Source organism: Ailuropoda melanoleuca, chromosome 2 (assembly GCF_002007445.2).
Source record: "Ailuropoda melanoleuca isolate Jingjing chromosome 2, ASM200744v2, whole genome shotgun sequence".
Lineage (NCBI taxonomy): Eukaryota > Metazoa > Chordata > Mammalia > Carnivora > Ursidae > Ailuropoda > Ailuropoda melanoleuca.
The window spans coordinates 137,314,748-137,331,304 of NC_048219.1; the positions used below are offsets into that span (position 1 = coordinate 137,314,748).

The 16,557-nt window shown below is 41.6% G+C and overlaps 1 protein-coding gene across 1 annotated transcript in view; it reads right to left on the bottom strand.

Moving 5' to 3' along the window:
- Nucleotides 1-16,557, bottom strand: part of STK39 (serine/threonine kinase 39) — a 228,834-nt gene that overhangs the window by 210,835 nt on the left and 1,442 nt on the right. The window contains exon 3 of the mRNA XM_034642208.1: nucleotides 2,712-2,820. Coding sequence (XP_034498099.1) covers nucleotides 2,712-2,820 — 109 coding nt within the window. The remainder of the gene's footprint in view (nucleotides 1-2,711; nucleotides 2,821-16,557) is intronic.

The following is a 16,557-nucleotide window of genomic DNA, read 5'->3' on the forward strand; positions in this document are numbered from 1 at the left end:
CTTTATGTTCGTTTACTTGATGCATTAAGTGCTGAATTTCATAATGAAATAAATACACAGTACTTTGTTACCATAAACAGATTAGTATCCTTGGCACTGTGAATTCATGTTTCGACACATATTAATTAATATTCCAAACCTCCTGGTCATTTTAAAAGCCATAATTACCTGGGGGTTCAACATTTCTGAAGAGTTAACAAATAGCTTACCTCAGGACCTGAATTTGGCTCCGGGCTCTCTATGATTAACTGGGAGAACTGAGTTTCCCCATCAGCTATTACTACACCAGACGAGCTGCCTGCCCCTCATTAAGAGATTTAATGTGATAAAATATTATAAAAGAAAACAAATGCATATTTCCCCCTCAGAGAAACATCTATTTATTCATTGATTCTTAAACTTATTAATAATCTAGAAAACGAGACTTCCAAAAATGTTTCCTTTTTATCTTACAAGGATATACCATACCATGCATGCATGCATTTCTGGTCTGCTGAAAGAAAAACGAGCAAGAGTCCGCATCTGCCCCGGGCTCCCGGACCTGTGGAAACCCACTTAAAACCTGTTCTTCTTACCTAAAGCCCGGGGAGACTGACTAAATTGGATTCTTTTTTTAAAAAGACAATGACAATTTCTTTCAAGTCCTCAGGCAAGGCAATAGGGAATATTTTCGAGCTTATAAAAGGTTAATTGGGATCAAAATAAAGACAGGAAGTAAAATCCTCAGCTTGAGCTGAGTATTTGGGGCTGCCCAGGGTCCCAGGTCAGCAGAATTTCTCAGTCTCCTCCGAGCTGGGGGAACCCCGCAAGAAGAGGCTCAGTGAAGGTCATCTTCCTGCCAAAGGAGGGGCCTCCGCAGAGCCCAGGGTCATTCCTGACCCTCAAACCCTGCAGTCTGGCTCCAGCAGGCTGTCTTTTTCTTTTTTCCCTCGTTTCTTTCATGTTTAATTAAAAACCAAAGTAGGCACTCAAGGAAACAATGACTAATAGGATTGACAAGACTGGGAACAGAACCGGACTCAGCTCTCCCAGGCTCCCCGCTGAGACCTGCACAAGCAGACCCAAGGCAATTACAGAGCGTTTGTCCTCTCGGTTCGGGGCCTCTGCTGGATCCAAGGGTTTCTTTAAAAATAAAAAAATTAAGATGCCCCCCACCCCACCCCACCCCGAGCTGGCCTTCCCTGGAACTAGGTCTGCAGATTTAAATGGGCTCTACAATACAAATTCTGCAGTGCCAGTTTGGGCTTCATCCAGGCACCACAACATGCTCCCCTCTGCTCCTAAACCGCACTTCATGTCTGGGAAAGGTACAGGAGTGAGAGATGGGGGTATGCTGGGTGTTACAAAGAAAATCACTTGGGCTTTCTAAACTTCAATTTCCCCTTCTGTAAAATGAAGGTGATAATTCACGCGGCGTCGTCGCATAGCTTTTAAGTGAACAGGTCCCAGCACCATTTCTTTCCAGTGCTAACAACCACTGTGTAGGTGACCTTGGGCAAGCTGCCTAACTCTCCCGAGCTTTGGGGAACTTTCTGAGAAGCAGGGACAGTGACACAAGCTATTCAAAGACACTGTCCAGATTCAATGAAACGAGGTTAGTAAATTGCCTTGAACGGGACCTGGCCAGAGAGTAAGCATTCAATAAAGTTAATGGTTCCCATTACCATTCTCTATCAAATAGTGATGTTAAAAGATTAAAAGAAAAAACATGGGAATGTGAAAGTGCCTTGTAAGGTAAATTGTCAGTGGCTTTCATAACTTCCGTGACCTGAGGCCAGAGGGAAAGTTCCTCTGCCTTTTCAAATGCAAACGTAGGATGAAAACAGTGCCACTGCTGACTAATATAAAAAAAAATTACTTTAAAAAATAAATAAATAAATATTTGGTAGAACTTCCCTGGGGAAAAAAAAAAGGAAAAAAGAAAATAGTGCCACTGCTGATCAACACTGCAACCGTTAGCATGAAGCTCTTCTCCATTTCAATTGAAACAATATTCACTGAGCACCCACAGGGTGCCAGCTCAGTAAAGGAGAAGGACAGGAGACCGCGCTCTCCTGGGCAAGTTGGCAATCTAACCTACATCTGTGCTGTCCGCCACACAGCCATGAGCCATCTGTGGTTATTTAAACAGAAGCTAATTAAAGTTGAAGAGAAATTCAGCGCCTCAGTAACACCAGCCCCATGTCAAGTATTCAAGGGCCACAAGTGCCTACTAGAAACTAGAGAGCACGGCTCTAGAACATTTCCATTATCACAGAACTCGGAATGAACAGCGCTGGAAGAATTCATTATATTGCAATGTAGGAAGACTTGAATCATATTAAAAACAAAGAGTTTAAAGAGGAAAGACTGATTAACGCTTCTGATGAGAGTCGGGATGGCTGCAGAGAGAATGTGACCTGTTCGGACTTCAGCACCTGGAGAGGGAAGGACAGACATGTAGGGCTGAGGAGCCACAGAGGTGAGGTGTGGGGAAGGTGGGGCGTGGGAGGTACTGAAGGAGCCTCCCCTCCACCTTCTTGGTGTAAAAGGGCACAGGTAGTCTCGGCAGTGAAATCTGGGCTTTATTCTCTAGGTAAATAATAAACAAGCAAAACTTTTAAATACAAAAGGGAGGGGACCAAATTTAAAGTCTTATTCAATATGCTGGCTCACACAAAAGGAAAAAAAAAAAAAAAACCAAGAACAAGCAAATAACAAAACCTACTTACCTCCACTTAGTAATTTCATGACCAGCCAAAGTTCATCTTTTACCACAAAAGAGGTGTAATAGGTCACTACATTGGGATGGCTGCATTGACTCATGGCTTGAATTTCTTTCTATAAAAAAACAAAACATGACATGACATAGTACCATGGGGTTGAAAGTCAGGAAACAAAACAGAAGGGAAATCACAACTGAGTACCTGGGCAGTTTTGCTACTTAAAAGCATACCTGGCGGGCTGCCTAAACCTTTAGCTCAACGAAGCTCCATGAGAACTAATTCACCCTCATCATTAACGTGCTGCAATTGAGAAAGGCCTCTTCAGGAGCCCAGAGAGCCCTGTGGACCAAGAAACCACAGAGCCACTGTGGACCTGAAGAACGGGACAGAGAAACTTCAGCGGGGCCCATCACCCAGATGGCCCCCTACTCTGCAGCAGAGAGCTCTGGCACTCAGGACTGGGTGCCTCCTACTTGCACTGGAGGCCTCGACAGAGAGAAAAGACCGATTGGGTCCTTAAAGGAGTGGGTCCCACGGCCGGCCTCAACTCTAGGGGGCTTAGCTCCTCCTTCATCCAAAACTTGTTTCTGTCTCTTAGGACTGCTGTGATGTTGTAAATGAGCAAAGACATATGAATATGCCAGAGAGTAATTTCCCAAAGTCTATTTCATGATAGATAGTCCATCAAGAAAAAAAAAGGGGGGGGGAGGCAGGCAAAGTGATAAGCTCGGGAAATATCATATCTCTCCCTCTAAAAAGGGTTACAGGGAATATCAGTAATGTCAATGGTTCTGAGAAGTCCTGCAGTGGATATATTGGCATAGTTGAATCCATATTAACAGTGCAGTTAAGGGGCACCTGGGTGGCACAGTCGTTAAGCATCTGCCTTTGGCTCAGGGCGTGATTCCGGCGTTATGGGATCGAGCCCCACATCAGGCTCTTCCGCTATGAGCCTGCTTCTTCCTCTCCCACTCCCCCTGCTTGTGTTCCCTCTCTCACTGGCTGTCTCTCTCTATCAAATAAATAAATAAAATCTTTAAAAAAAATGCAGTTAAATAACACTTTGTGTGTCACAGAGTAGGAAACACTACTACTGAAGAGAAATAAACTTTCATACACAGACATAAAACAATAAAGTTCTGAAATCAAACAAATAGGCCACTTCAATAAACCACGTTCTCCTACAATACTCAAGTTCCCCTTGGTTTTGATGCATCATTTTAAGTTACTGCCAGATTTCTCCTATAACGCTTCAGTCAAATGCTAACCCTCAAAGTCACCAGACCAGCATAACTGGCTTGCAAGGTGCTGTCCAAAAGCCACAAAAAATAACGTAAGTCATCAAAGAAGCCTCATTTATGCTATTATGCATTTATGATGAAAGAAAAGTGTATTTATGCATCTTACAAATATTTTCAATAATAATGAGCATGTAGTTAACTTTGAATTCACTTCTAATCTCCTGGCCAGAATATTCCAACGGAGCTGCAATCTTTACATAGCCAGTCCCACCTGATCTTCAAACTGCCAAGACTCTGTATGTCAGGTAACTTGGACAAAATACCATGAGGTATCCAAACACATACATACATTATGATTTGTGTATGCACTACAAGTACCTTTTACCAAGGATACATATATAAGAAAATCACTAATTTTTTCATCTTCATTATATAGCAACACTTTTCCTTCATCATTTCCCCTCATCCATTTAACTAATTACAGGTTTTCTACAGCTGACACTTTTCAAGTCAGCTACTCCTGTCCTTTGAACAAGACCTGAAACCTGAGGTCCAGTTTCCATCTGTTTCTGGTGTTAGGTTTTGATACGACAAGATGCCTCCAAAGGAGAAATGGAACACTGCCCAGACCAGTCCTATCTCGTCACCAGCAGCTGCTCACTGTGGGGATGGATGGCCCACTTGGGGGGCCTGCAGCATTAGGTAGGGGCCTCTCCACACAGATGCCCCCCATTGCTCAGAGAAAGGAGAATACTGTTTCTTGAAACTATGGGCACTCACCATTTTACATCCAATGCAAATGAAGGCTTGCCTAGCTTTTAAATCATTCATCAAAATGAACAATAAATAACCAATGCCCATATGAAAGGAAATTCTTCTGCACGGAAGCAAAATTGGGCCAGAGTCTGGAAAAACACGTTTTCTCGTGCTTTCCATGTAGATGGCTGGTATCACTTCCTACCCAGACTNGGGGGGGGGGGGGGGACGACTTGCAAGGCATGTGTGGGAGCATTGGTGTGTGGGGTGGGGGGAGAAAGAGAAAAAGGGGAAAAGGGGGAGATGGATAGAGGGAGGAAGAGAGAAGAAAAAAAACTCTTTTAATTAACCTAGGGAGAAACTTTTAAATAACCTGCAGATATAACTTATCAAATTGTAATACTTCAAAACTTTGGGTCTAAGAGGTACCAGCTGGATATTTAAAGGTCCTGGGGATTTAAAAGAAAAAAGGAGGGGACACAGGGGCACCTGGGTAGCTCAGTCGGTTAAGTGTCTGCCTTTGGCTGAGGTCATGATCTCAGGGCCCTGGAATCAAGCCAGGCTGCAGGTTCCCTGCTCAGTGGGGAGCCTGCTTCTCCCTCTGCCCCTCCCCCCATTCATGTTTCCTCTCTCTCTAATAAATGAAATCTTTTTAAAAAGGAGGGACATAGATACCACCCCTACTAACACACCCCAAGGAGCAACACAGGGCAGATGGAAGAAGTGGGAAATCTCAGCACGAACTTACATAGGTCTGACCACTCATAACCCACATTCTCCTTCCATGCAGCCTCACTGTCCCTTTTCACTGCTTGGCTAGGGGGTCCATACCCCCACTCCTACACCATCCAATTTCCTGCACAAGCCTTTCCATGCCGTAAAGCCTCTAATGCTTAAAGACATGATGGAACCTGCCTTAGGGAGAAACCCCAGCCGCTCTGCCTCAGTGTATGACCTATGCTATCACTGAGCCCCCATGCTAAGCAGTATCCCCACAAACAGTGCACAAATGCACTTAAAGAAGAAAGAACAAGGTGTTCTACCTGCCTACCCAGCCCTTATTTCAGTTTATACATAAGCCTCTTGTTCAGCTGCCTTCTACAGAGATGCAAATTTTTACATTTTTATATTTATATTTCCACTATGGTCTGAATGCTTGTGTCCCCTGCAAAATTCGTAAATTGATGGTATTAGGAAATGGGGCCTTTGAGAGATGACTGAGTCTTGAGGATGGAGCCCTCATGAATAAGATTTGTGCCATCGTGGAAGGGACCCCAAGGAGCAAGCTTGCCCCTTTTGCCACACGAAGAAGCAGGGATAAGTCCATACCTGGAAGAAGGCCCCAACATGACCATGCCAGCACCCTGATCTTGGACTTCCGGCCCCTAGAACTATGAGAAATACATTGCTGTTGTTTTTAAGCTACCAAATCTATGGAATTTTTCTTATAGCAGCGTGAACTCATTAAGATAATCATATATTATTTTTTATATTTTATATTTTGAAAATAAAAATATTTCTTGAGTCAAATGCTCTTTCCAGAGAACTACGTTCTCCATTTCTTTTCAAAACAATGATGATAGCTGCTATTTGAATCCTTCCTTAGTAATAGTCTATTAGCTAAATTATCCAAGCTTTTCCCAATGCCTTAACTTCACTCACAGGATAGGCAAAAATCCATTTATTCTCAAATATATTCATTTCTTCCTATCTCTAAAAGTGACAAAAGTATTGCCCAAAGATGAATAAATGGGTATGATTTAAAAAAAAAAAAAAAGATTTATCCAATTCTCCCTACAGAATGAATGGGTTCTAATACTCTATTCCCTTAACTAGGACACAATCCATAGATGAGTGATTCGGAGCAACGCTTCTCAAACTTGACTGCATACACAGATCACCTGGGGGCTGTGTGAAAATGCAGATTCTGATTCAGTGGGTCTGGGGTGGGGCCGAGATTCTGCATTTCCATCAGGCTTCCAAACCACGCTGACCCTTTAGGTCCAAAAATCAGACTCTGAGTGGCAAAGCGGTAGAAGGCAGACAAAAAAAAAAAGTTTCTCCTTTAAATATAAATTCTCCACTTGGGTGGAGGGTGTACGAAAGGAAGGATCTCCATCAGCAGCCGTGAAGGTGATGGGGTCACAGCCAGAGGCGGGGAGCTCAGCACAGAGGCACCAGCTAACTGCGTGTGACTGAAGAAAGGGGAAGGAAGCAAAGGCAAAAAAAAGAGAGACTATTATTAAAGCGGTTTGAATTTCACAATTACGGAAAGGGGTAAAAAATTCAAAGGGAGAGAAAGACGTGAGGTCAAGTCGGAAGAACTTACAGAACCATGAAGTCCAGGCAACGCATTTGCCAAAACTACAGTCAAGGAATAGAACACAGTCACTCCCTTGGAAGTCTCATGAAGTAAGACAGACACGTCCTCAAGGGCCAAACCAAGCTAAGACACAAGATTTAATCTTCCCTGTGGACTGAAGAGCTGGATCTGCTCATGCAGCCTCATCAGAAACACATCATAAATGAAATTTCACAGGAGTGGGAAAACAGGCCTAAAATGGGATAGCAAGAAAAAGGCCTTCCCATCTGCTAGAACTCAAGTGGCAGCCACAGCAGCATCCCGCTGCTGGGAGCCAAGTGGGCGGAAGACAGATCGACCAGGGACACCCCCATGCTGCTCCGGGGCCAGCCCAGCCAGATTTGCCCGACTGGGGCATGACACAGGCCTCTCATGAGGGTTATTCCAGGTTTGGTGGGGGGACACATACCGCACAGATTTCCTACCGCAGAATACCCTGGAAATAGGATTGCTTCGGGGCGGGGGGAGGGGAGGAGCTACCAAAAAAACAAAAACTGAAAAAATGAAAAAAAAGAAAGTGTGCTTATTTTTGTGGTATTTTCTAATGCTTCTATATGGCCTTTGGTCCCCCTACCACCACCACCAAAAAAAAAAAAAAAAAAAAAAAAACCCAAAAGAAAAACTTCTCCTCTACATAGAAGAGGACAAACAAGAACTATGATTAACAGGGGTGGGACCCAGCAGAAGCCACTGAAGAAGGGCTCCACTGTAAGACTTGGAAGCTTGGCCAAGCCACCGACCAGCTCCATGACCTGCACAGATTATTCCGTGGCCTTGAACCTCAGCCTCCTTTTGTAAAAAGGAGATTATTAATGCCGTCTACATGTGATTTTTGTGAAATAAGTGAAATGGGAGCTAGAAAACCCCTTGCAGAATGCCTAGTGCATAACTCAATGCTAAAAGCCAGGCTCTCCATGTCTCAGTCCCCTCTTGGCGGGTGACAAGGATCACTTCTCTCAAGTGTTCTAGGTGACTGGCTAAGCCTCGAAGGCGACAGACAGCCGCGGGCAGCAGCTCACCTTCTACAGAAACATCACCTAAGGCGTCCGTGCATCCTGCTCGCTCTGAGAGCGTCTGTACTGTTTGTGCCGTTCATTGGGCCATGAACTTGCAGCTGTATTTCTGACTGTACATTGTCTCCACTTGGGGTTTTCCTAAGTATTTCACCCTGTGTTTCATTTAGACCGCCCTGTCATACTTCAGGCATGATGGTATACTGTCAAAACCTTTCAGGATAAGGAGTCTAAACATATACTATGCAAAGGGTTCAAAACACAGAGCACAGGGGCACCTGTCTGGCTTGGTCTGTAGAGCCTGCGACTCCTTGATCCCAGGGTCCTAAGTTCCAGCCCCACGCCAGGGGTGTAGAGATTACCTAAAAAATAAAATCTTTAAAAAAATTAAAATTAAAAAACCACAGAGCATAGAAAAGAGTTTGAAGATAAAAGAATGAGGAAAAGTTAAAGTCTAGTTTCTTTAGTCCCTAAAACCAGGAGATTCACAAAGCACTGAAAGGAAAGAAATTTCATTACGGAAAGGGAATGGTTTAAATGGATTCTGAATTCAAAATATTAAACTATACTTAACCAAATTAGCATATTTTCACAGCTTATGTAAATCCTAAATAGATTCTTCTTTATCTGATATTGGTGGCAAAATATCCGACTCAGCCTTAGTTAGGAATCAAACCTCTCAACTTCCAACATCATGTGCAGTTAAATCTGAGGAGATGCCATTTCTAACTTTATTCTCAAGCAGTGGTCTTCAACCTTGGTGGCACAATGAAATCACCTGGGGAGCTTTAAAAATAATACCGGTGCCTGAATCCTAGCCCCAGAGATGCTGATGTAAATTGGTTTAGGATAACAGGCTGGGAATGAAATTTTTCAAAAGCTCCCAGGTGAGTCTAATGTTCAGCCAAAGCTGGGAACCACTGCTTTCAAGCTAAGCACAGAAATGCATCATTCCTTCAACAAAACGCCGAGAGAAAGGCACATAGCCACACTGCCACTTAATCTGAAAAGGAAAAAATATGTGTGACTTATAAATACTACCAAACGAAACATACATTTCCAAATGCAAGAGATAACCAGATACATCTTTAAAGTGCATGCAACACCCTGCTAGCATTTCAAGAATTCTTTAAATGATGAGGGTAGCCGTGTTAAATAAAAACACTTTTCAGAAAGTCATTCTCCAGCTGGCAATTCCTTAACATCAGCATTATAATAAAGGGTAACCTAATCCCTATTCATAGATAGCCTAACACTGTAAGTGGCAGAATTTAAACAAAAACTATAAACCTCAATGATAATCAAATGTCAGCCACGAAATGGAAGAAAAAGATTGACGAAGCTCTTATTAAGAGCAATGGATTTTTTGGCCTGTCATTTTCATGACTGAAAATGTCTTCAGGAGGTATTTTAATTATAAAAAATTATATATCATACATATCATATAAAAAAGTATATATTTTTATATATAAAAATTTTATATCACAGCAAACTCGTGCCTCTTTTGGAACAAGATTATCAAGATAGAGAAATCTCCTCAAGAAAGAGTAAGTCAAATATTTCAACTTGTACCCCTTACAAACGAATCAACCAATGTTCCTTGCCATTTAGTTTTGTAGTTATTTTCCTATGACTTGGTATCTGTGTTTATCCAAGTACAGTCCATTGAACGCAGGATTAGAAGTGGGAAAAGTCTAGATATTTTGAAGATGAGGAAATATTGTTGAAAAATTAGGAGAAGGGGAGCATAAATTCTGTGACAGCCTTAATCAGTGTCCGTAGAGAAGTATTTAAAACTAGAGAGAGAGACGCTGTAAAAGGTAGAGTGTCATGGGAGATGGAGGGCAGGAAAATCTCTCGAAACAGCAGGGCGATCACAATGGGTAAACGTCTGTTTGCTGACAGAATACAGCATACATCGCAGGGCCTATGGCTTGGTGGTGATATCACAAAGCTGGGGACTCCACAAAAACTGTCCCAACGAAATGGAAGACTCTTTCTTGGAAATGTAAGAAGCCACTGCTCTAGCTCTTTTCTTCAAAAGCAACAAGGAGGGGGGAAAGAACGCAAAGAATAAAAATGTGATGCTGAAATACTATAGGAAAACCCAACAGGGAGAAGCCAATTTCTTCCAGAGTTGGCTGCAAAGTTCTTCAGCAAACAGTAATAAGGATGACCCATGGGTCCTGGAAGCTCTCACGTTGGCCCCCCTGGGATCCGAATCAGATTCAGCTATCAATAACTGCTATTCGGTCTTTTAATTGACTACAATTGGGAGTCCTGGAAAAAGTAAAGTTGAAGACTTATTGAAAACAGAAACAGGAAGACTTTTTCTTGTCAGCCAGCTAACATTGCTGCAAACCTCCAGGCCAACATTCAGCACAGCTGCTCTATTTGGCTTCATCACCCAATGATGAGAACGTGAGGTCAAACGTGTCCTTTTATTTTCTGTGGCACCTCACTGTCCCACGCCAGGGGTGGGGGGCAACTACTGTCTGCAGCCCTCCTGCAGAAGCGGCCAGGGCCCTGCCCGACACTCTCCGACCTTCTCCCTGAGTATTCCACAGTCCTTCTGTTTCCACCCCCAGCTAATTAATTCTGGAAATAACCAAACCAAAATAATGAAGATAACAGAGGAAAGAACAAAATCATCTGTCTCAACCCAAGCCAACAACATTTTCCAGAAGTCTCTATGGACGGCAAAAGTGAGGTATAAAAAAAATAAACAATATGTAACTAAAGTCAGATTCAATCTCGGAGTGTTTTCCCCATTTTCTCCTACTCTGAAAATGAGTATGTGCTGGGTCTCTTTCTTACTGAGTACATGTAAGTCCAGAAACGTGTTCTTGCAATATTCATTTTTGCTTCCTCTTTGGGAAAAAGGTGAGATGTTAAATATTTTAGCAAGCCACTTCTAATAGAAGTATAAAAACACTTAAAGTAAATTCAATTAGTACATTTATTATCTGACTTAACTATGACTTTTAAATTTGATGTTCCAAAATGAAAAATGTTTTCTGTAACCAAATCATACATATTCTCAGCTAATGTAACTTTAGAGCTGTAAAAATAGTTTTGCATATATAATATTCTCTAGTTTCTTAAAAATGTATGTCTTCAAAATCTCTAAAAATTCCCCATTCCTAATCCTGCCTTCAGGTGAACTATACTTTGGTAAACACAAAGACTAACTTGTACAAAAATAATTACAAAAAGTAAGTGGCAAGGGACAAACAGTAGTACAAAACTTAATGTCAGAGACCTGAAATGCTCAAAATAGTACCACATTCAGTGAAGTTGGCTTGTATTTTAATGCTTTACCCTTGGTATAAAAGACTCTATGAGAAACAGCCAAATGCAATTTGTTACCACATATGATGAGGAAGGAGCTGGGATATGAATAATTAATTTACTAATTAGAAAATTATTTTGTTCTGGGGCGCCTGGGTGGCACAGTGGTTAGGCGTCTGCCTTCGGCTCAGGGCGTGATCCCGGCGTTATGGGATCGCCCCACATCAGGCTCCTCCGCTGTGAGCCTGCTTCTTCCTCTCCCACTCCTCCTGCTTGTGTTCCCTCTCTCGCTGGCTGTCTCTATCTCTGTCAAATAAATAAATAAATAAAATCTTTAAAAAAAAAAAAAAGAAAAAAAGAAAATTATTTTGTTCAAAAAGCATGGAAAAATGCTTCCATTTCTATAATTAAGAGAACATACATTATAGCTTCCAGCTTTTTAAGTTGATGTCCTCAAACTGGTAGAATTTTTTTCTACAATAAACAAGGCTTACAAAAGTATCAACACAATTACAGAGATTAGGTAAAAACCATATAAAAAATGTTCTTTAAATTTTTTAAACTTCAATTAAAAAGGGGGGAACCCTGCTAGCTAGAAGAACTATTCAGAGGTCCCCATATAATATAATTTAATTTTAAAAGTATAAGAGAAGCCTATGTCAAATAACGAAACTATTAGGGGATAACTAAGCTATTCTCTCAAATGACCCTTAGGCAAAATAAATACCTAGGGCTGTATTCTCCAAAATAACCTACAAATCATAGCTAATTCATTCCTCCAAACACAAGGAAGAAAAGTAGGAAGAAAGGGACAGATGACTAGAGAGGGAACAGCAGATCAAGAGAAATAAGAAATAATAAAATAACATTGTAGCAAAAAGCAAAATGAGGGCAGTGGCTTTGTTCTGAGGGAAGTAAGCTCCTGATTTATCTATGAATGCTGTTAGTGAAACACAGCAAAATACCCTTGTAAAGATAGATATAGAAGAGAAGGGCAGATGCCAGATTTTTTCCAGCTGGTGACATAAAGTCTTTCATCATGTACATGGGAGAGGCAGATGGCACACTTCGTACCCAGATCTATGCATTTACACTGGATTGTTATTGTTACACTAGAATACTAGAGTGACTTGATTTTATCCTGAATTACAAAGCATAATTTGCTAGCAATTAGTGTTTCTGTTCAAATGATTATTAAAAGGAATTTCATTAAAAGAATTAATTTTTAAATACACAGAACCATAGAACTTTGGTGATGAAAGTAAGTTTTGCCATCAAGTAGAATTCCTTATTGAACAAATGAGGAGACAGAGGCCCAGAGGTGAAACCCATTCCTCTCAGGTCCATGATCCATGTGAAGAACACAGGCCCTCTGACCCAGGAAGCCATTTTCCCTTCATCACAAGTTTCAGCAACCATGTGTAGCCATTGTTTTTTGAAACGATTTTGCTCACATTTGTCACCCATCATATGCTAAAATATTGTAATGATCATTACATATTACTTTATAATGGAATCACTTAACTAGACTTTTTTTTTTCTTTTTTTTTTTTTCCTTGAAGAAACAAGCACTTTGAGTGGCCCCAAAGCCATGGTTTCTCCTACACACATTGCACTCCTGCCCCTAGGAATTGAGTTTTGATGGCACTGATGTTTGTGAAGGAATGCTACTGAGTTTTCTGTGACTAGGTACCAAAGACGGACTAAAAATATGACAACTCAGGTCTAGAGAAAAAACATTAAGGATATGGTTAAAGTCTAAAAACCATAAAGTCAAGTAAGGTGATGATCCAAAATGTCCATCAATCCCTGGGTAAAAATTTCAAGGAGAGATCCCTGAAGGTCGGAAAAAGTGGGTTTTAGGGTAAATAAAGGGAAGGATGACTATGTCACATTTATGGAAATCGCTGTCACCTGGTGATAGAAATTGAAAGATGGGGGTGCCTGGGTGCCACGGCGGTTAAGCGTCTGCCTTCGGCTCAGGGCATGATCCTGGCGTTATGGGATCGAGCCCCATATCAGGCTCCTCCACTATGAGCCTGCTTCTTCCTCTCCCACTCCCCCTGCTTTGTGTTCCCTCTCTCGCTGGCTGTCTCTATCTCTGTCTCTGTTGCATAAATAAATAAAATCTTTAAAAAAAAAAAAAAGAAAGAAAGAAATTGAAAGATGACTTCAAAAAAGAGGATTAGTTCTTCACTCGTGAAATGGAATTTTAAGGGAAGTGAGTGGGCCCTCGAGCAGCATCCCTAACCTTTGAGGTTGACCACAAACCAGAGAATTAAGCTCTTTCAAGAAACCTCAAGGCCATCTTCACATAGAATATACTAGCCTGCATGACAGTGGGTCAGACCCATGTAAGCAAGCCTAAAATTCCTATTGAAAAGCAAGAACTCCCTCAGCAGAATGCATGTTAGAGAATCTGTTAAACCATTTCTAGATAAATAGAGGGAAACGGTGCAGAAAGAATCCATAGCTCAAAAGGCTCACCAACCCAATATAAAAATGAGAAACTCATTTACCGGTCCCCACGCTCCCCAAAATACAGCAATCAACTTTGTTTTCCCATCGTCTAGCTCAGTGTCTAGCATCTAGTAAAGTGAAATAATCATGCAGTTAACAAGCTATGCTCTAAACCTATGTCTCTCAGAGACACAGACTGTTAAGCCTATTACAGTTATTTACACCATTGTGGGATTAAAAAATGTGGGATTGACAAATTTCAGAAATTATCAGGAATGGTCAGGAATGTCAGGAATACAGAACAGACCAGTAACATCCCTTGACTCCTGGAAAATTAACCACCAAATCATCATACACAGAGAGGTTAGATAGAGTTAAAAGCTAAACTCCGATACATCTACAACTTTTAAAAAATGCCTAGAAGAAGAATTAGATTAACTAAATGCTATTCATGCAATGCCAAGAAAAACATTTGTTCTAGGGTTTTCTAATCTGATTGCTGTTAAGATGAATTTTTAGTGAGCATATTGCTTTGTCCTCTGATACATACACCCAAAACCCACCCTTCTTATGGGCCTGAGCACAATGTAGAAACTCGTTAAATATTTACCAAATAAATTACTAAATGTATATTAGGTCTGGAACCAAACTGTCCTTGAGGAATATTATAGGACTCATTTCAACAGTAAATAAATTTTATTCAAATTACCAATTATTTAGCACCAGCAATTTCATCTAATGTTTCTTTTCCTCCCTTCATTCTCAGAGAAGCCAGTACTTTGCTTCAGAAATCATGACCGCTTGAATCTTTCTTCAGCCAAACCTGAAATAAACTCCGTATGACCACAGACTCTGACAGCCTCTGCCACACGAAGAAGCCGAGTCTGGGGACAGTTGTCCAGAACTGCTCCCGGGCCGTCCCATCGGACCTAGGAGCGTAAATCCTACCTTACTTGGGGGGTTGAAGCGAGGGGGTAGGGACACGGCAGAGAGGAGGAAGTGGAAGGTGATACAGTTTCAGCAGGAGAGACAGACGTTCCAACAACCAGCAAATAGTCAGTAACTGCGACTTCTCCGGCATGACACTCTCACCGGATAAGGACTCCAGCGGCCATTGTTTCTTACAAGAACAAGGGCCTCCAGTTAACACATGGCACAGTTTGCGAAAAGATGCGGAGCACTGACCTGTACACAATGCGCGCGCAGGTGCGCGCACGCGCACACACGGACCTGAAGGATTATTAAGGATACCGGATGTCCAAACACTGCCAAAATGTGAACCCAGCGAGATAATAAAAGTGCGAGCAACATTAGTATTAGAAATTGAAAGGATTACAGCAACTTTGCTCCACACAATCTCATGTGCCAATAGCTGGGCCACAAAAGCCTGGCAACATTAGGCAGCCCATATTGTAAATTCCATTTCTTTCTGTTTGCAAAGGACAAGCATCCTAAAGAACCATCCCCCCTCCCATCTCTTGAAATAGCAAGACAGCAAAAGGTCAAAGGTTCAAGGTTAAGGAAAGATCAAAGCAAGAAATCAATATACCTTTTAAATGAAAAATAGATAATTATACATATATACTATACTCTGTTAACACAACATGGGTATTAAGGGGAGGCGCGGAGAATGAAAGAAATAAACTAACTGCTAATAATCAACTTCATAAATCCTAAAACCTTAGATTAATGAGCCAAGCACAGAGCCATAAAACCCAGGTCCTTCACGTGCAGCTCTGCCTAAATTATGAGTTATCTCCAAATGACGCTGTTATGGTCCCAGGGAAACAGAGGAAATGGTTCCCCCCACCCCTACTGCCTCCGCCAGGACCTTCATTAACTCCCATGCCAGCAGCCAACTGCTGACCAAAAGCCTGCAGAGGGAGACCGTGGAGGCCTGGGGCAACTTAGGGCTTGTAGAGACCAGGGACCACAGCGTCGGTCCAGAAGGCTGGTTCCAGAATTGCTAGACACAAATGTGCACAGGCCTCACAGAGACTCTGTATAAATATTCTGCTGCTGGCAACAGAATGGCCATGGGATCTCCAACAGAGTGTCACGATCAAATACAACCACCACAGGCAAATTTGTGAGCGGTTATTTCCAAACAGGGAATACGTTTAAATGTATATGCCAATTAAAAAAAAAATACATTGCATCAAAAACTGGGGATGTACTGTATGGTGACTAATAAAATAAAATTATAAAAAAAATTAGTGTATACTCAGTATAGCTGTAGAATTTGAAGACTCCTAAAGGGATCTGAGAGGTTTTCCAGTCCAACTCTCTTTTTAAGCAGTGCAGTGCTGTTAGGCGACCTGACCAAAGGTAGAAAACAAGTCCGTGGCAGAAGTAGGACCTGACTCTCCCCACAGTGTAGTGCTTTTTCCACTTGGGGAAAGTTGACCTTCAAAACTGGTCAGATGATGAAGGCACAATTTTATTGGTCACTGTGATCATAAGCAACAGAATGATAAAGCAATCATTTCAGTAAGAGCAAGGCACAGCTGAAATTCTGAAGAAGGTAAAAGCCTTAAATGTATACAAACTTTGTGGGGTTTGGGTTTGTTTTTTGTTGTGCTTTTTTTTTTTTTGAAATTAACATGAAATTGTGGAAGCCCTTACTTTAATCTGAGTTTTAGCTGGCAATCTGTTGCTTCAATCCCAGAGAAATCTATGCCCTCTGTAGCCGAATTTAAAATGCGAGGCCAAACAGATCTGGAAAAGTA